The sequence below is a fragment of the Clinocottus analis genome, unplaced genomic scaffold, assembly GCF_023055335.1.
Source record: "Clinocottus analis isolate CAN_PGR_092001 unplaced genomic scaffold, fCliAna1.0.p SCAF_6, whole genome shotgun sequence".
Lineage (NCBI taxonomy): Eukaryota > Metazoa > Chordata > Actinopteri > Perciformes > Cottidae > Clinocottus > Clinocottus analis.
In genome coordinates, this window is record NW_027176218.1 from 9,968,989 (window position 1) to 9,991,095 (window position 22,107).

The following is a 22,107-nucleotide window of genomic DNA, read 5'->3' on the forward strand; positions in this document are numbered from 1 at the left end:
TACAGTTTAGTTACATTCTTTACAAAAGTTCCAGGAATCTTTTTTAAAAATCCCTTTTCCAAATAAAACAGACATAACTGGAAACTCTCTGCTGGTATTTACTTGATGTTGTACTATCTTCATTTTCATAAATATTGTACACCTTTCGGGGAACCTTTTTCTTTTCTACAATAAATCCAACTTCCGGCTGCTGTGTTGCACACCTTCTGGTGTTTTCACAGTAGAAAACTTATTACAAATGAATTAAAGAGGACTTGAGACCAAACTCTGCACATGATAATGGGGAGGAGGAAGTGTTTTCAAAGTGCTTCTTGCAGAGGACTTCAGTTTCTTGCAGTCAGGATCATTGACGTCACCAAGCTGCTCAAGGCCACAACCAGCGCTCCGAGTATAAACTTCCAGGAAATTCCCTAAAACAGAAGAAAGCGGTCAGTCGAAATCCAGTGTGTTGGTTATCAGAATAAAACAACGGAGATATTTCTGTTCTTACAGATGATTTCTTCTTTGAAGGAATAAGAAAAGGTGCGATATTCTCTCCAAGCATCTGTGCTGGTTTAGCTTTCCAGTCCTGTATATCTTTGCCTCCTGATTGCCTTTTGACGAGTTTAGATAACTCGATATGGATCGCCTAAAAACAAAGACAACATCTTAACAATCTGTGGAAAAGCTGCTCTCTGTAAATCTTGTGAAGGAGACATGAATTACAGTTTTAAAAAATGTCCACCAGGTGTGAGTAGAGTTCTGAAATGCGATGCCTTGCAAAGTAGACCTCAACATCATTTGTTGTTATGCTTTTAAATTGCACTTTAAACAGTATCCCAAATGACTTTAAAAAGTATTTTGTAAATACTTCCATTGGATTCGTAATTAGTGGAAGATTGTCATAAAATAAAAGGAGCAATGCATGCATTCTTGTCCACGATTCATAGTTTTCTGCACTTTTGTTTTTTGCTCATTTCATTTTTTGTTCATTTCATTTGAAAATTTTAGAATTAAAAAGCTTCAGGCACCATTCTTTTGTGCTGATTGATACATCCGGTGTCTGTAGTCATAATGGCAAGCTGTTTTTTGAGTGATCTTTGCTTTGTGGGGGATGGGTGGATTTCACAGGTAGATTTGTAAGAAAGGTGGGGGTTGGGGGCGGGGGGGATTGACCAGCTCAACCACATAATCTCACTTTGGTAGCCGGCTCCAGTTTCAAGGCCCTTTTTAGCACCTCCATTGCCTCTGTGTATTCACCCATATCTGACTGGAGCTGGAGGAGAATAGAAAACCGGACAGCGTGAGTAGATCCGGTGGACCCATGAATCAAAACAGGCAGAGAACAGATGGCAATAATACAGCAGCTATTAAAAAAAATCTAATCCCATTATCAAACAAATCCCCCTTTCTTCCAGGAACTCCCTCTGTCATGTACGGCTTGATAAAGATCAAATGAGATGCAGACATGTTGTCCCTCAGTAACAACATGACAGCATGGGCTCTCACCTTTCCCACCCTGAAAAGGGACTTGACGTTGTTCGGCTCGAGGGTCAGAACGTCCCGGCTGGTGTGCAGCGCCTCGTCGTAGCGCTCCAGTTTGAGCTGAGCGGTGGCCAGGTTGTTCAAACACTTCACCCGGTAGTCCCGCACCTCCTCCTCCTCAGCTTTCACAACATGGTTGCCACCATCTGTGCAAAGACAGAGACACACAACCTCTGACTTCTGCTCTGCTGTGGACATTCTCATGTGAATCTCTTAATTGGTGACACAAAAACACCTCGACAGAGATTAGTTATCTAATCTTGGAAGGGATTTAATTCTGAAGTCTTACAGAATATGGAAAATATATAGAAACTCCCATTGGGTGTCATAAGTATAGTTAACGGTCTGTTATTTCATTCAGATGGCTATTGTATCACTGTCCCTGCGGTAACAACTGTATGGTTTCATCATTAGACCCGTGCATGTCCAGCTGAATATGGTAGTGACTCTAGTAATGAGGACTAGTTCCTACAAAATCATTTTTACACTTGGCGCTGAGTATTATGGGTGATAAATGTCAACCGCTCTGAGACTACACCCGTGTGGATGAACATGTATTCTTTAAAGCAGCATTCACTGATTTTTGGCCACTTAGTGGCAACTTGTTTTGCTCTTGCATAAATTTTATATTTTTCACTTTTAATGCATTATAAAATTATATTAAAGATATTATTCATTATATAGTCATTATGTTTTAAAAGCTGTTATGTTTTTTATAAATCAAGATATATATGGTTGCTTATAACTATTTCTATACAGTGCTGAGTAGATTGTGATGAAGTCTAATGTTTATGTGAGAGCCTGTTTAGTTGCCTTTTGATTACAGGTTAATCAATTAAAGCAATTTATAATTTCCACGTGTCATGAAATGTAATTGTAAAATAAGTCTGGGCCCAAAATGACCCAAAAAGAGTTAAGATGTTGATATTTCTGCTTTATTATTGTTGTCATTATTTTTCTGGTGATCTTCTCATCCAGTAATTACGTGATCTTGATGCCCTGATAAACTCCTCTCTTCAGTGCCACGATGAGTTCACTCTCTGGTCCGCTGTCATTGATGCATTATGAAGCGATCCATGTTTTTCTGCTCATTGTGCAGTCACATTTCTCTCTTGGGTCCTCCCTGCCTCGTCAATGATTAGAACGATTAAGGGGGAGAAAATAATATGAACGTTGATTAGCTGTGATTATGCAAAAGAATTAAGCAAAAACATTTATGGTGGCGCTGGGCTCGGATAGATGTGGCTCTGCATGGTGACGGTGTGATTAGTGTGTTGGCAGACTGCAGGAGATCACTAAACTGTTATGTCATTATGGGCTCAGATTGATGTAGAAATGTTGTGTTTAAGGTCTCTATCAGATCCTACGTTTGTATATTTCTAATGGATGTGTGTATTCATCTTTATCTGTTTTCTATTTCCATTTCCCCCTTTTTTTCTGTGAAGATAATGCTCATATCTATTACTACAACACATTGCTGCTGGTACAGACGACAGTATGGAAATATTTTCTATGAATAAATTCAGGTTTTGGCGATTACCGCTGTGTGTGGTTAGCACATCCAGAGCCATAGAATAGGCTCTGACAGCCATGCTGTATTCTTCCCTCTGGAAATGAAAGTTTCCTCGCTCTCGTTTCTGGTTGCCGATGCGGATGCAGTCTGCGATGGGCAGAGTCAAAGGATCCGGCTTATCTCTGACATCCAGCAGCTGGAGCTGGTAGAGTAAAGGAGCCCAAGCTGGAATATCAGGCTCCCTGCATGTCGACAAAGACAAAAACAACAACAACAACACCTAATCAATATCACACAGGGCCAAGAGTAAAACAGTTGAGATCTTCAAAGATTAAATCAATCAGGTAATCAATCTCATAGCTGACAGCTTCAAGAAAAGCTGAAACAAACTGGTCAGCATTGTTGACCAGCTTGTTTCATAGCTTTGGGGACTTGTTTTGGAGCTTTGGGGAAGTGGCGTGTAGCTTTTTAGCTTGTGCGTGAAATTTGATAATTGTGTTCATCACAGTACTGTGCTTAATGGTGCCATATAGCTACATCTGCTGTGGTTTTATTAAACACTAAGAAATCGGATTTACAAACTGTAAATACAGTTGTGTTATTTTTAGTTGCTCCCTGTATACATTACATTTCACTGTATCCAACAGCTCACTCACACCTTTAAATCAACACCTTTAAAAGACGTCTGAGTGACTCTGGCTCATTTAAAGCACACAAGAATTTGAAATCGGTATAAACCTGTGAGCCGGCGACGGCTTCAGCTTACTCGAGAGTCACTCAGAAGGAAAGTTAATTTGGTTTTCAATCATCTGGCTCCTGTGACCACATGGCACACAATGGTCCATTATCAGTTACTCTGTGAAGGCTCTAGTTCCAAGGGGGTGTGTGTGTGTGTGTGTGAGTGTGAGTGCGTGCGTGTGCGTGTGTGTGTGTGTGCACATGCACGCGTGAGATAGAGAATTAATTCAATAGGCGTGGGTATATTTTTGCTAATTTTCAAGTGGCCTACATTATTGATTGTAAAATGATTATGTTTTTAAATAGAAAAATACTGCATGTTTCATGTTTGAAAACTGAAAGCTGATTAGTTGTTTTTTCATTGTCATAAAACAAACAATCTGAATTATAAAACGCAAACTCCAATAATAAAGTCGATCCCGTCAGTTACATAAACTCAACCAGAATCCTGCAAAAGGAAGTTCGGCCCGCTGCAGACCCCGCCCAGTGACTGTTTGAGTGTGGCAGTACAGGGAGTTGTGTCAGGGCATGAATTATTGATACTGGTTGTGTCAATGAAACACTTTATGTCTGTCTAACAGAATTAGTTGTATCCCCAGTTACTGTGAGACTGTGGGATCAGATTACCCTTTCTCCTCTCCTCTCTGGAGACCTTGTCCACTGTCACAGGAGTGTGAAACCAGCGGCTGAGCCGAGGCCTCGGAAACCTGAGCTGGATCCCTGCGCTCAGGACCGGAGGAAATAGTGTTCAGAGACGCTCGCATTTAAGTCCATCAATAAGTAGACAGGTCTTTTAGAAGCCGGTAAGAACTATTTTCGACAGAAGCAGCGTTTAGTTCTGCCGACGTTTACCACTTCATGTTTAGGAGACGCGTTCGAGAGCAGCAGAAAAGAAGACCAGAAGAAGATCCATTTAGAACATACAGCCGACGTGGCTCGGGTCGCACAGGGTAATGTTAGTCTTTCGAAAAGGGGCCTCATGCTGCACATCTGCCGGTGAGCCTGCTCATGTCATGTGTTTTGCTGGCATACTAAGAATGTGACACCATCACCAAATGATCCACTGCACAGCATGTACAGCACATGCACATACTGTAGCTATGTGTTGTCCTTGCATGCTTTTCTCTCCCCTTATCGGAAAACATTACACCATATTATGAGGGCTGCGTGTTAAGTAACAGCGCATAACAATCAGACACAGTGGCCTGCCTACTGATAGTGCCTGGCTGCAGATTAAATGGACTTCTGAGACTTCACCTGTTGACCCATTTCTTTTTTAAGTTTCTGAATATTGCATACACAAGAAAGAGCTTTGAAACATGTTTATACTGAGCTTGATGTCTTAACCAGAGCAGATGCAATGGAATGAGAAACCTGGCTCTCTCGTATGTAAGTTCCTGGAAAAAGTTCCAATACAGTCTAAAATTGTGACAGTGTGTGCTTTGTAAATTGCAACTCAGCAGCAAAACCCTTCCTCATTATCATCATTAGATAATGACTTTTTTTTATTATTTAATGCAAAGGAAACACCCACTTCATTGCTCATGACTCACACAGATCGGGATAGATTAGATGAGAAGTGATGAGTCATTTCTTATAGATGCAGGCACAGCTGCTTCGGTGCTAACTGCTCAAACCTAATGTGTCACTTCAAAACTTCATCAATCCCAAATGATGTGTTATCCTGCAAGAGAAACACATCAGACACACACATATACACACACACACACACACACACACACACACACTGCCTGACAATTCTTCACATGCAGGACTCAACAGGTGACCTTTGCAGCATTATTTCATTAAGCTCGGTCGCTAATGCACATGCAGTGAGCAGGATAACACCACAGTATACAGAACAATGAAAAAAAAATGTGAATCACTGAGAGTTGAGCGTCCTTCACGAGCTTTAAACAAAATGGGTATGACTTGTCGAGCTGTCGAAAGCAATCTGAGAATGCGGTGCACTGACAGATCTATGAGGTTAACAGTGTCATGTGGGTCATTGGTGATTAGCAGGACTCCAGTGTGCTGCTGCGCGGAGCTCAGCCAATGAGCCCCCAGGGCCTTATTCGTGCAAACAGGAAGCAGAGGCTGGTCATTAGGGTGAGATACCTCCACAAGATCTCGGTGAAATCTACACCTGCAACTTAAATCCGGGTCCACGTTTTCCGTAACACTGAGCTGCAGAACCAGCCTCCTACCAGCCTCTCTGCTGCTCTGACAGAGACTCATTCACTCAAAACACAAAATTATGCGACGATGGCTTTATGCATCATCGGCGCTTACAACAAAATCACAATGTCAACATGTTGAAATGAATGATCAAATATATCACAGTAAGTTGTTGTTGTAGGTTGAAAGCACTGGGGGGATTTTTCCTCATTTTCCAACCAAATTACCTTGACAGTTGTCTTGTGACCCAAACCAGAGAAAAGCTTGAGGGCTGAATATACGAGACATTTGCTGTCTGTATCTGAGTCTTTGTTATTTCTGAAAGTCAACTTGTGGATCTCATTTACACTTGTGATCATTTTTGTGGATGTTTTTAGTCTATTGATCGGGCTATGGCACAGGAGGTCATGATTTTTTAATCCTGCCTATACAAACCTGCAATTTACTTCTTTGCTTCTTCAATTGTGAGAATTTGTCGTCATTGAGCACAAAACCGGACCTCTTTATACTGCTGGAAAAATGTGAGCGATGTCTGAAAACAGACAAACAGTATAATATAATAATTAATATGAATTAAGAAAAAAAAGATTATATATATATATATATACACCCTCAAACTAATCAGAGGTCAGAGGTATTTTCTTTCACATTTCACTGTGACCTACTCCCACAACTTTCAATAAACTACGGAGCTTAAACAATCTACATTCACGAGGCCCACCATGCTTATATTGTCTGACGTTTGTGTGACATGTTTTTATTTTTCGCATTATGGCTGACTGAACAGCTTCCATTAAAAGAGGGAACGTTTCCCTCATCTTCCCTTGTTTGTATAAAGGTGTTGATAAGGACAAGAAGCTTTTCCGTCCTGTGTCACGGGAAGATATGAATTCATTGCAGATGAATCTGATCCATGTGTTGTGGCTAAGCAAACTTCCTCATCAAGGTGTATGATGGTGCCGATGACTCACCCTGTTATCTGTCAAGCATGCCCCTCGCCGCTCTGAATGAAAGGAAAAACTCCCACAGAGGGAAAACTGTGGTCACTTTGACGTCACGCTTTCAATTGATGGAAAGGCCAGTGATGCGCCTCAAACTGGTTTCTATGGTTACAACCTCAGATAGTGCATTAATATACTGTGATACATTTGGTGTGCAGCTTGTATGATAATACTAAATCCAAGAGGATTTATGAGGTTGTTTATTTTTTTTACAGCAGCGAAAAACAGGTCTGCTTCTGACGTTCAGTGTTGTGTCTGTTTTGAGTCTTGCATGGCCACACAGGACCAATACAGTCGTGCAAAGGAGCTTAGCTTTAATCCAGGCATTGATGAGACGTCACAGCTGTTTTTTCTCGCTTGCTGCCATTCCAGTTAATTTGTAGCAAAACAGCCTCGTACAGTGGAATATCTAGAAACTAACAGTGTAAGACCTTTCAGCTGCCGCCTGCTGCATGTGCTCTGCTCTCATTTTTGTCTTTATTTCCTCCTCCGGCAATGAGCCAATGAAACTGTGCTCGCAGGGATCAAGGGCAGCTTCTGCCTACATCCTGGCTGCTGAGCTCCTCAAAAGTCCCCATGTAATCTACAGCAGGTTTCCTTAGCCTGTTAAAATGAATCCAATCTCAGCCCCGGCCTACCTGCGGAGTATATAGTGGCTGTTTAAATAGCAGGGATGTGCAGTTTCCAGTCCATTTCAGAGAGACTCGTTGGTCACACGACTTTAGTTAACCAGCTTTAACGTCCAGTAGTTATCTGCAATAGGCAGGGTAAAAGCCAGTACCAGTGTGTAAATAGAACTATTTGAAACATGAAGGTGTGAGCACAGAAACTATGTGCGAACACCATTAAAGGGACAAGCGTTTTGAATTGTATGTGGTACTGGTTCATCGTCAGTGTGGTACCTAATAGATGGCGTTTGTGGAAACAGACAGGAGTACCAGAACGGAAGCAAAGTAATGCATTGCTCTGGAAAAAATCAATATCACTTTAAGTGAACGCTCTATTTGAAACATTTTCTGACATGAAACTGAAGTCAAAGTGAAACTTATACTGGTTTTGTGGCTCTGAAGAGATAATAGATAAGTATCATTTTAGGTCCAGTGATAAGTTATTGCGGCTTACACAAGCATACATAGTGCTCTTCATTCAGAACAAAAGCAGCCCCGTGCTAAAACAAAACACAGTGCCGTGTTGGTGGGGGTGTCTTGCTCCAGGGATCAGTGAGATAAAGCAATATGATTCAGGAAGTCCAGTTTGAATACCAATAACATCATTAGGTACCAAAAGATTACAACGCAACACAGAGCAGCAGTTTGTCTTTTTTACGATAATTACGGGGCAAATAGTAGAGGATCTTTTCTTATGGTAAAACATTATCCACGAGGAAAACATGCTTGCATGTATTTGATTAAACAGATCAGATTTGAACTCAGATTTGGGCTCCACCAATGAATCAGAATAATCTCCGGTACGATGAATGATTGAAATGTTTATCCATCATATCAACCTTGTTTTTATCATTAATTCAAGTCTTGTCTCAAATCAAATTAAAACCTGAGAGCTAATTAATCAATTTAATTAGAAGGATATCAACTGTGCGCTCCACCTCAGTGCAGTGAATAAGTTAGTGATTGAATGATTGATGGTAGTTAAAAGTGTTTAAACAAAACAAAAGCTTTACCCTGACTCACAGGTGAGAAGGAAAAGTTTCAGTTTCTACCTTATGCAACGATCTGAAATTTCTCAGAGGTTTGGGCTCTGATCTGTAGCAGAATCAAGATGAATAATTCCTCAAAAAACAAAAGATCAAAGCTTTATGGTCTGCATTATGTTGGATGAAAGCAATCTGTCTTACATAGAAACACATCACCTGAGGTCATTATCTTGAATACCAGCCTCGCTGTTATCTGTGGAAGGTATCTTATCCTGGGATTGACTCTAACTCCATAATCAATGAATACGAACAAGCAGATGCCTCTGAGGTGTGCCCGGTGCGGTCAAGTGGCCGTTTCTCCTGCAGACGTGGGGAGGGAGGTTCAGTTTGAGTGGATTCTTAGCGAGGTAAATGTGAAGCTGTAGTGAACGGCCTTGACAGCTCGGATCTTTCTTTGCACAGACGTTATGTCTACTGATTACATAAACCGAATCTCCGCCAGTTTTAGGTTTTACTTGTGAACTTCAAAGCTTTAAGTTCCTACAAATTCTGAGCGAGGAGCCAAAAATCCTGCTCTTTGAAAGATGAAAGTCATTTCATACTATACTTCACATAAAATGTCTGTCAACTTCAGTCGACATATGAATCCCTGAACATTATGTTGTGCTTTCTGTTCAGATGAGCAATTTCATTAGCACTCAAATCACAAATGTATTTTTCCACATAAATTTGATTTTGGCATGAAACATGCATGCATTATCATCCTACAAGGTTGCTGTTTGCCTCCCTCTGATGTTACAGAGTCTTGAACATCAACGTTTGTGATCAGGAGCTGCTCATTGCTTTGTTTATGACATTTAGGTCGAGGAATAAATGTCATAACGAGATATCGATCAGAAATTAATTTCCCTTCTAAGACCAAGCTGTCACATATGCATGTGCCAAAACCAGATAACTCCCACCGAGAAAATGTCACTGTGTCTCAGATAGTGTTTTGCAAATTGAACACACAACAAATGGACAGCGCCTCCCTGACTGATGATTTAATGAGATGTAGCTTTAACGCAGCATTTGCTCCTGTACAGACACACCTGTCCTTTGTGTCTTTAATGTCGGACATATCTGAGGAGCAATTTACAAACACATACACTATGTGCACATGTTGACTTTCTGACGGTGTGTACATTGAAATAAAACACCATCATTATCATTCACTGTCACCCTTCTGTCATATCGCTGTCCATGAGAAATAGGACTGCCTCTGTGTGTCTTCGTTATCTAACCAATAAAGATCCAGCTTCCTTTCAGCAGCAGCCGGCTCTACCTCCTTGTGAAGCCTGTGAATCAATAGCAGCCCACTGAACTCCTGACTTATTAGTCAGGATGTCACGAAGGAGCAGCCGGCGTCTGCCGGTAGAGTAAAGCAAATGCAGCAGGGCCATTAGCACGATCCTTTAGTCTCTCTTTGTGATAGCTGAGCAGAGCAATGAAACCTGGAGCACCAGTCTTCTTAAAGAGCTACATTTCTTAAGAACAGGCTTGAGTTCACTTGTCCAGAGCCAGTAGCAATGGCATTGTCACTCTCATTATTGAGAGGTTTGAAATCAAAAGCAAGCAGTCAATTTGCAAGACATTTCTGTCTGTTTTTGCTCTTATTTTATTTACAAACCGATTTGTTTTCTTGTACAGATCATGCAGTCTTTTGCTAAACAGGAGCTTACATGTATTGTCCTTCCCTCCATCTGGACTGACAATATGAAACATAACCACAGTGCACCTAATCCCATTAGTGCTATCAAACAACTGGGATTGTTTCATATATAATGGAATATACTTAGTAAATCACTTCAGCTTAATTGCTGCACATCTCATTTTATTTTGCAGTAAGGACGTCAGTGGGAGTCTGCCAGCCATTAACTTTGAGAGGAATATTTTGAAAGCTCAGTGTGTGTGTGTGTGCGTGTGTGCGTGTGTGTGTGTGTGTGTGTGTGTGTGTGTGTGTGTGTGTGTGCGTGCATTTGTGTGTGTCTGCTAGACTGCTGCAGACGACTGATGACGGAGCAATGACGTCTCTGCGAGATGACTCACACGCCACGTCCCCAGTGACGGTACCTCTTCATCAGCCTAACAAAAACACAAACATATGCGCACACATGTGTGCTCACACACACACACACACACACACACACACACACACACACACACACACACAGCCACTTGCTACAGATCTCCTTCCTCTGGCTCGCAGGCAGCATCCGGCGCCTCACATCCTTCCACAGTAGCGGCATCACACTGCTCTACAGCCACATATGCTTATTTTCTCAGATACATAGTTGTCACTACTTCTGCCATATAACATGATACATTTAGCATCGGTGCAGACTTTTTTTTGCATGTGTTCACAGTGCATCACTGTCTTCCCACACTACTATCCCATCTGCTCCAATTCCATGAGAATGAAATATGAATTGGGTTCACGAGTTGCCCAGACAGTCTGCTAGCTCCTGTAACAGAAAGTTGCATTCTTTTGAAATGTGTATCCAAAATTAGAAAATCATAATAAGAAGTGACGTTTTGGAGCCACAAATGACAAGTGGGACTGGGTGGTCCTGAAAATCAAAGATTGCCAGACGCAGCTTCTGTTTTTGAGCAATGACGAGGGGGATCGAAAGCAGCTATGAATACAAAGCCATAGGTACATAAATAAAACAGGAGAGTCAAGGCCGGTCTATGCTTGAAACAAACTAACTCGTACAACATGTTGAAAGCAAAAGTGTCTGTGGCAGTTGTTGTCGTACAGAGAGAGGGGTGTGACGCAAGAGTACAAATTGGCCTCAAGGCACACTTTTGGGAAAGCGTTAGACCTGGTCATAAAACAAAATATTAAGCTTTGGGATGGTGCTAGAACAATATAATCATCCTGAGGGGGACACCAAATGTGTGCACAGAGAAACAAAGAGGTGGAGTGAAGTGGGAGATGGCTAACTAGTAAACATATATATATATATATATATATATATATATATATATATATATATATATATATATATATATATATATATATATATAAGGAAATGCATTTATAATACTTTAAAAATTGTCTCTGCAACCGTTTTAGGAAGGAAATGCATTCAACACTCGGCCTCAAGAACACATGCACTGAAAGTAAATGTAACTTTGTTTGTTTACAACGAAAATAAAGGAACTGGATACAGTAGTTGGCTTTGCAGGTGGGAAGCCAGCCAGATTCTTGTGATGAAGCTCACGTCTGGCAGGTGAAAAAGTGTCAGTGTACGGAGGACTGAGAAAATGTTTTGTTGTTTTCATTGCCATGTTAATCCCAACGGGGGATTACACTGACTGATGTCCTGCTTGCTCTCATCTGTTGCCTTATGTAGCGGTGTGTTTACATTTAACTGCGGTATATTGACACACATCATGTCTAAAGGACAAGGTCTGCAACGTAAAAAGGTAGTTTGATAAACAAAAGAGTGATAAAAATAAATGAATGAAACGTTTTAAAAAAGAAATGTAAAATTAAAATAACCACACATACAGAGTTTGAACCAGCGTGGTGGTTATGTAATGCAAAATCCACTTTACTCTACCAATAAAATGTTATATTCTCTAAAAATCAATAAAAGCGCGTTCAAGTTGAGGAGATTTACTGTCCCACTAAATACCCCCTGACCACAGAAAGCAGAAGTAGATATAACTGAGGGCAGTGCTATAATATGGCAGCGGCTGTGTCGATGAGAAAGATAAGCTAGCAGTAGGGGAAAAAGGTAAACATCCAGGGAGATAAGCTGAGGGACATGCACAGGTCAAACACCGGTCTAAGAGGCGAAATAATGTTGCGGTGGCAAAACGACCCACCATCTAGTTTTCCGAATTAAAAACAAAGATCAGATTTAATTCATACATTTCTGCAAGGCTTTAGATCAACACATCCAAAATGAATGTGGTAGTGGTTTTGGCAAACAGGAAAGCCATGAGAGCCTAAACCTGATTTGATCTGGAGCGAGTTACAGCTGTCGCTGCTTGTCGGCCTGCTCCTACAGCGTGAGGTCTGGGTGTGGTTTCTTGTCAGCCTGCTGTGTCGGGAAAGAGACACGCAGAGGCCAAAAGCTATACAAACTTGTTTAGGTCACATGACCATGCAACAAGCTCTTGCGTGAATCTGTGATTGACGACAAATAGTTACTCCGAAATAGTAAAGTTGCGTAAAGAGAGCAAACCGCAGTGTGGGGAAGAGAGTCATCGGTGTGTTTTCCACAGTTCTCAAAGGTCACATTTTTCATTTGACCCAGGTGGCGACGCAGAGTGACTCACACTACCACCAGCACAGAGGCGAGCGCCGCCTCACAGATTTTATGTGTGGACAACATGCTTACGTATCTGGAGACAGGGAAGGAAGGCAGTAGTGCATTCAAATGACAGACACCAGAACGATTCTGTGGCGAGTGAGTCACTGTACCTGTCTGCTGGCGAGTGATCCATGTAATGAAAAGCAGAACTGCCAGTTTTTACTGTATTGTGTTACATTGAGTGATAAGGGTGGAGAATGGTGTATAGGAAGAGGAAGAACACACAATAATGACAAATGGTCACCCAAACTTCTAGCAAGTAAATCACTTTGGCATTTATTACATGTTTCAATGGCAGCCACGCCTAGAAGTATCCTTAGTCATCACCCGACTTGATCCCATTGATCACATTTCCAGCTTAACACTGTCTCACAATGCCTCTTTGCGCTGTGAATCGCTCAGCCTGCGTGCCTTTCTGCCCTGACAAATGTCACTGTTGCCTTTTTCAACTGCATTCCCCGCAGGATACGGGTGTGCCTCTGAGAAGAGAGACTTCCACACTTGCCAACTTCTTCAACAGTGTCAACAAAGCTTCCCCTTGAGCACATTCACTGGAAAGCGTTCCACTAGTCAATGCATGCTATCTATTAGTTCACGGTAAATATTTAATTATTGTGTGTATAAAAAATTAACGCTTGCACACAAATCCCAACGTAACATGTTATATGTAACAATTAGTTGTAATGCAGGCTGACTGTATTTGCCCTGACAACATTCCAGTCTGGACGAAATCATCGTCAAATATAATGATTGGGGAAAACTATTAGCGTGCTGTCATGCTAATTTTAAAGAACCATACAATTGTACAAATATGTTGTACATTGTCTGCTTCCTGAAACAAAATGTTTGAGTTTGCTCCTCTGTTTGGTCATAATTAATGTATCTTAACAACCGTTGGATAGATCGCCATTAAAGTTTGTAAAGACATTCATGTTCCCCAGAGGATTAATCCTTCTGAGGGTATTTATCCCATGGCTTTTCCTCAGGCACCACAAATTACATTTCCTGTAGTTTTAACAAAAAAATGGCATCCCATCAGAATTAGCTGTACTTTGTGGTTAGTAGCAAATGTTAGACAAGGATGGTGAATATGGTGAACATCATACTCGGTACACAACTGTCAGCGTTAGCATGCTGACATCTTGCTTCTCTATGATACATTTCACATTGCCTGAATCCTGAAGGAATAGTTCAAATGTTTGAATTATGATTTGATGTTCTAGATTTTTGGATGCTATTTTTTACTGTTAATGTCAGGTCCAAATGCCTGTTTAAATCTAGAAAAGGTTTAGCAAATAATAATGGGACAATTTCCAGGATTTTATCAATCTAATTTTATTGCCAATAAACCAAACGACGAAATCAAGCACAAACATTTTAAACATCAGACCATATTTATGTGCACACTAAAATAGCCCACATGAAGATCACATGAAAAACTTTACATGGAACTTTACTGCCTACGAACAGATGATGAATATTATGCAATAACCGTCAATCAATTAACTGTTACAGTACTTTCCCATAAACTATAAAGCTTTGCGTAACTTGCTCCAACCTGCCACTGTTCTGCCAGATCAGTAAGCCCGAGTAATCAGGGCTGGAACAGCCATCAGGCCCACCTCGCCTGGGGTCAAAGAGAGGGAGATTCCTCTCTGTCTCCTCCCACACCAGGGCGTGTTTGTTCAGAACTGGCAATGATAGCCATCTGGTGTGTCTCCAATGTGTCTCTACTTTTCTATTAAATTGTGTTTGTTTAGTACGTGATTACTTGCATGTTGTGGTTCACTGAGACAATTCAGGAAGGAGACGGTGTCCTGAGAGTCAGTTTCCTGAATCTGTCGCATGGGTTTTTCTACAACCAAATATTGGACCCATTTGTCACAAGCCACATATCCTCAGATAATTCTAACAGTGTAATGGTATTTTCTAGACAGACAAATGAGGAGGAAATGTACTTTGTTTGAGACCTTTCTCGGTCTCAGTGACACAGTCACAAGATATTGCGACTTGCATTTCTGAACGCCATAGACGACTAATATTTGTAATACTAAATATGGTCTCTGTGTAAATAACTTCTGTTAGCAAAAGAAAATATAAATACTTCATACGAATGTAACCCAGTCTGCTTTCATCTACCCACACGACATTCACAACACCTCCAAACAGGGTGGCAGAGGGAGTTGGAGGCAAACACAGATCTGTTGGATCACACCATGGATGAACCAAGATAATGTATCTTTCCATATGTAATGCTACGCCGGAAAGTATTTTTGGCATCATGTGACGGACACGGAAATTGTAATTCCACGATTTGGTTAAGATAGAATTTGCCTGGAGCTCTTCCTGGGTGCTTGTTTCACAGTCACCGAGTAATTAATTATCTGTTTTACTCCATGTGGTATACACCAGGATTTAATGTATGTATATGTGACTCATAGACTATGGACTATCATTTCACAATACACATATGATGATGTCTTATTGTACAATAGTGACAGATTTATTTTTTTTACTCTGCTTTACATTTTATTTTGTTGGTCTTAGTTTCAATTTAGCAATACGCCATTTGTGGTTGATCAATAGTGGGCCTTGGATACACTTCATGTTTATTCATAGATATTACACAATCTCATTGTGACACATGAATGCAGCAGTAGAAGGATTAACTGGCTGACACTGTACATCTGGACTTGGATAAAACTATTAATTTAACTATGACACATCCCAGTGATCTAATCAACTTCAGTTCAACATATGCCACTGAGGTAGTTCTCATTTGTGCCAAGATTTAAAGTACACCAACACCTTCAGTGCCAGCAGTGGGATTTAAGCCTCTGTTTATGTTTGCTGACAGCCGGCCAAAGCGATCCCCACAGCACACCATTGCAGGTCTTTAAATGGGTTGTGTGGCCTTTCACATATGGCTGGAAACAAATTATTCACAATATGAAGTATCTGCCATTGACACTAAATGTTGATGACTTAGTGCAGAGCTGATGAGGCAGACTACTTTGAGCGTTTATGATAAGTATTCATGAGTGGGGCCCTGTCCAGAATTTAAAAGATGTTAGCCACCACTGCTCTCTAATATTGACATCCCTGCTGGGGGGAAGCAGCTTGTGCGTGCCTCAGTAGGGGAATAGCTATGACATGTGCTGCGGTTCCTCGAAAAGGCGAGTGTGATGTCTTCCGTCACCGCTCCACTTTACAAGGCTTTCATTTCACAGGAAACTCGTCAGAGATTCTTACTGTCGATTGAGTCCCGACAAGCTTTTCTGTTGTAATCAATCAGGTTAAAGCTCCAGACTTTTCCGGGGGCTTATCGTCTAGTCACATTTTTAAGGAGTTGCGGCTCAGCCCATCGCCCACACACCGAGCTACAGACCACTCCACTGTAGTGTGTTGAATCATACTGACCAGTTTTGCACACTGTTCTGATATATGACTGTGAAGTGCTCTTAGCTCCACTGTTCGCAACAGGCGACTGACAGTGTTCAATCAATGCCTATGCCAGAAAAAACAGAGAGGCTAATGAGATTTTCCCTCATTGTCTCTGATTTTACAGCACTGACATGCTGTGGCTGTCAAATCTACGCTGAAACATGATGTCTGTTTATGCTCGAGGTACATATATGTGTCTGCTTATTTGCTGAAATAATTGTTTCATAAGATATGTTTTAAATTAACTTCAAGAAGCAGGTCTGGCAGCATGCCATGATTGAAAAGGTATCTCGGTGACATTATGGGAAAAACAGGTTCTGTCCATGAGTTAGATGAAAAGATCCATAACTGTCTCATGTCTTTATGGTAAATGAACTTACAGCCAGCAGCCCGTCAACTTAGCTTAACACAAAGGACTGGAGACACAGAGAAAGAGCAAGAGAAACTTCATCCAAAGGTTACAAATTCTGCTATTAGCACCTCTGTTAAATCTATCGTAAATAGAGTAGAGTAAGTAAACACTGTTTTATGCTGAGAGCAAAGAAATAGGTCAGATAACGATATTAAAAAATAAAATAATATGTTGCATATGTTTAACAGCCCCCAACTTGTATTTGTATATATTTGTTTGTTTCATCTTGTTGAATATATTATATAGTATATTTAACAAGATGAAACAAACAGGACACAACATGTTAATTCGTAGATGTGCTTGGAGGCATTTCTTCCTGTTTCCACTCATTATGCTAAGCTAAGCTAGCATACAGACATGAACGTGGTATTGATTTTCTCATCTAGTTATCGTCAAGAAAGAAAATAAGTGTATCTCCCAAAAGATTTTCATTATAGGTTGACCTGTTTTTATCTTGGAGTTTAGTTGAGTTTGTAACATGGTGAATTATTATGATTTTTTTAAATTTTCTCAACACGCCATATCAAATTATCAACAAATGCATTTAATTTTAAGGACTGGTGAAAACAACATTCAAAGCCACTAGCAACCTCTGTAACTGAATCATGTTTAAGGAGTCGGCATGAAGCTCTGATTTTCTACCTTCTGGTACGACTAAATCTGACTCCACAGCACACAACCCTAATCAGCTGCATCAAAACAATCATTAACTAACCTCCCGTGGCCTCTGTCTTTTTCTCTGCCTCCTTCTCTAACACACAACAGAGGGCGAGAGTCTAGACAACACCTAAGAGACTCCTCGCTCTCACCTCGCACACCCCATGTCCCATCATCCCCTTAACAGGACCTCACACACAGCACACAAAGAGGACTGAAACACACAGGCACACTTTCACAACACAATGTTCAGCACATTTGCACATTATGTTGTCAACAATGTTCAAATGGACTGTTTTACTTTTAGCCTGTAAACATGGATTCAAATTATGAATTTATCTCTGAATCCTGCACCCTTTTAAGGCTTTTACAGCCTCATATTGGTGCATGTTTGTTTTTAGTCTTCTGTACTGCAACTCTTTTAATGGTACATCATGTCCTAAATACAGCTAAATGGACATTTTTATATAACTGCACGTCAGACAGCAGATTCGTTTCCCTAGCATTTTATATTTACAACGTGTTGTGCTGTCCTCGAATGAAGCACACATATCTCTAGGTTGGAACTATCTAATAATGTAAAATGTACTGTAATGGGTGTGGGCATACACATACACACTGGTATGAACATGATAAATCAGTGAACTAATTAAATCACATTCATTTGCATTTTTGAATATGTTAGTATACACAATCTCATCAAATCACAGTTGAACATTATTGTTCCCTTGTCACGTGTTCAGGTTATCTAAAGTAAACATTAAACTATCAACAATGGGTTTTCTTCAGTAACACCAATCTCCTCTGTGTTTATACTGGCTCTTTAATGGCGTAAAGGTCATAAACCTGAGCCATTGGCCGTAATATAAGTGGTGTCTTCCCATAGGTTGTGAGGTTACAAGCACGCCATTGATAGGCTGCATGTGAATGGTGTTTGGAGGTAGCCATCTGCTCTTGTTTATGGTTCATTAACCCCGCTACCCCTGGATAAGCAGGCTGCTCCCACAGCAACAGGTACAAGAAGCCAACTTGAATACAGAAGCATATAACTGACTAAGTCTGTTTTCTACTTCAACCTGCCCATAATTAATTCAACATTTCACTATTAAACAACAATAACTGGAAAATCCTTACCTTCCCAAAAGGCCATACGCATACAGTGAATCTGCCAGGAGTAATGAGATCTCACCCTTCTGCATGGACATGACACACTCCTCCAGGGCCTACAGGTGTCAAAACACAACATGCTTCTTTGAGGACTGACAGATCTTCTTACATAATTACATCAAACACATTTCAGCATAACTTTGTTATGTGCATTTCTATGTCCTAAGGACAGAAGTGTAGGTCAGTTGGTTTAGACTAGATACCTCAACAACTATTGAACCATCACAAAATGTGGTGCATATATTTGTGGTTTCCACAGGATCAATCCTCATGATGTTGGCGATCCTCTCACTTTTCAGCTATACAACCATGAGGTTGACCAAACTACCAACATTCCCAACAGCCTCAGCTGCACTTTCTGTACTAATTAGCTCATGTCAGCATGCTACCACGCTAAGTTAAGATGGTGAACATGCTAAACATTGCACCTGCTTACCATCAGCCTGTTAGCATTGTCATTGCAACGTTAGCATTTGGCTCAAAGCACTGTTGTACCCAGGCAACCTCCGGGTCTGAAAAGTGAAGTTAGTGCAGAAATGTCATTCTTTCTACTGACCATCAGGGGCAACTCCTATGGTTGCAAAAAAAACGAAGGAAGACCGTATAGAAGCCTATTAAAAAAATGACCCTACTTTCAAGTTTTCTCCAATACAACATATCCATTTGGTAAGTTATGGTTCTATGAGAGTAAAACAGATGATACAACAGGGTACGCTTCAGAGCAGCAGTCCACAAGCTAATGGATGACGTCATTCACAGCCAAGACGTCCTTTTCCGTGTACTGCTCGTTGTTAAAGTGTGATTAGCAACTTGAGTTGAGAGAGTTGAGACATGACCTGTACAACCGGATTGTTTCACATGTAGCCAGTTTAAAAGCTAATTATAGAACATAAAAAAATCGAACCATTAAACAATAGCCGATGAGTCCCAAGATCATACGCTCACTGCGTTCTGCCTCTTTTGCTTTCCAAACACATTATTAACCTGCATTCAACCAAAGGCTGCTCGAACCTGATTGGTCAATACTACTTTTGTCTTGTTCATGTTCATGTTCATGCTCTTCACAACATGGCTCTGTAAACCAGAATGCTTCAGATACCAAAATCTGTTAATAGAGATTTGTCTGCAGACTCTTATTTGGACAGTTTCTATTGGTCAACATTGAAGTGTGTTGTAAACACAATAAACTACAAACTGAGGGGTTTACCTGGTTTACATCTCCCTCTCCGATAACAAAGACAAGATTGCAGTCCTTCTCCACCACAGTGCGGTCCTCCAGGACACATTGCATCTTCACAGTAACGGCTTGGCCCCAGGTGGGGCTCAGGCAGCCCGGGGCCCCGAACTTCACCACCTTTTTTCTCAACAGCCGGTCCTCTGCGTGAGCAAAGAAGTGAAGGTCATGCAGGAGGAAGCAGGGTTAAGCTGTATGTTGGTGGTAAAAAACAACAGACCTCAGAAACAGCCACAAACATATCAAGCTTGAGTTCAGTCCCATTCGGGGCATTTTACTTCTTTTGTAGTTTTAATCCAAAATCAAATATAAAGATTAGATTCAATTAAACAAGAGGCATTAGTTACTGTGCAAGCTTACTTAAAACCAAATCTAAAGTATGTCTCTACCCAGTTCAATGATGCATCCTCACCTGTGATCTCCTGCCAATCTTCTGCCACAAACAGCTCCTCAAAGGTGGAGGAAGTCCACTCGGTCAACACATTTTCTGGAAAAAGACTCTCTGCTAAGCTGTCTCTCTCCAACACATCATCCTCTGTTGATGGCTCTTGAAATCTCACCATCTTCCAGCTGTTGGTTTTTTTCAGTTTCCTCCGTTCCTTGCATCCTGTGACTCCACTTTGCTCAGGATCAGAGGGGAGTTTTACCTCAGCGCTTTTACTCTCACCTGCACAGCTCTCCATTTCAGCCTGCTCTATCCCAATCAGCTCCTTGCCTTCCTCTGCAGGCCCATAGGGTAGCTCGGTGTGACTATCCCCGGCAGCTAGCTTGGAAACGGCCTCTCTTACCTCAGGCACTGCAGGGTGTTCATGCTCTTCACAACATGGCTCTGTCTCCATTTCACTGCAGAGAGCGATGGACACCACCTACATTAGCTTTCAAAAGAGATGATCCTCCTCGTCTGAGCCAATGCTCCACTTAGGTGAAGGTTAGTAGTTCTGTCACCTTTACTCTGTCAAAACAAAAAGAATATCTCCATGATGTAAAAATCTGTGTTGTATTTCATTAAATCCAACTCAGAAGGCATGCCTAAATCCTGCCTTAATCTACAGATTTTAAAATAAGCTTTATCTCGCCTGCAGCTTCGTAGTTTCTGCCGCTCTGTTGATCTCTTCTCACTTCTGCTTTTGTCCGTCTAAGTCTACATAGTCCTGTAATGTGGCGGTGACCAAAAATGATCAATGTAAAGAAACTGTGCAGCGCAACAAATCACTCCCAGCCGGCAGGTTTGTGCATTGGTAATCTGCAGGATTAGAAGAGAAAAACCTAATCTGCCAGAACGTCTGTAAGCTTCTTAATGACTTCACCGTCGTGCCCCACAATGCAGTTTCCATGAATGCAGTTGACCAATAAGATCTCAGGAAATATAAACTCGAACATAATTTGCTTTGAATCATGTTGTGAGAGTTTTATTTTCACTATTTAGGAAGTGCCACCACACTAACAACCTGCAGGCTGTAAAACTGGCACTAGATTATGGATTAAATACACGTTTATTTAAGGTGTAAAACTGCGGGAGGAAAAACATCTCATATTGTGTAAAGTTAATTGGGGTATGTTGAAAATTATTCTTGAAAACTGAAAACATTTCTTTGTTTTAAATCATGATGGTTGTCAAACTGATTGCTTTTGTCAGGTTTGTCAAGAAACTAAATTATGAAGTTATGTCATAAGTTAAATTATGAAGACGTTTGACCTATCCAGGAATAAATGACAGATTTAGAAAAAGGGAGATTTATGCTTGGAATTTCTAATGAGTTGTATCCCATATAGTTAAGCAAATACATTAATCTGAAATCTAAAGTCTTCTGGCCCCAAAGCCAGATGTGTTAACTAAAAACATTCATTTATTCACAGGGTGAAATGGGATTGTGACGTTGATTGAAGTGTCACAAGAATGTTATTAAGGCATTAGTAGGTATTATATATGTGTCATTTTAAGCATATTAATAACACAGAAAGTGTTACACAGTTGTTGAGCACCACTGCAAAATTATACCTCACTGCACATTTTACCAAAGGAAATTACAAAAATAACAAAACTTGACACATGCCAAGTATTTGTCTGTCATGTCACTGCAGAAGCAGTAGACTAATTGAGGCAGAAAACATCTCCCCTGCCATATTGTAAATGAACACTGCATTGCTGACTGTGAGGCTACTCTTTAATCCACAGCCACAGCATGTTGTCCATCAGGGATTAAATTAATCCCAAATC

At 40.8% G+C, this 22,107-nt stretch overlaps 1 protein-coding gene across 1 annotated transcript; it reads right to left on the bottom strand.

Annotated features, from left to right (window-relative positions):
- Positions 1-95: 95 nt before the first annotated feature.
- fkbp16 (FKBP prolyl isomerase 16) lies at positions 96-20,761 on the bottom strand. Its single transcript, XM_068603645.1, is given in 8 exon segments — positions 96-410; positions 491-628; positions 1,178-1,255; positions 1,489-1,670; positions 3,065-3,279; positions 18,623-18,711; positions 19,863-20,032; positions 20,302-20,761. Coding segments are annotated over 8 exon segments (1,419 nt in total). The 3' UTR covers positions 96-323.
- Between the last annotated feature and the right edge of the window lie 1,346 nt (positions 20,762-22,107).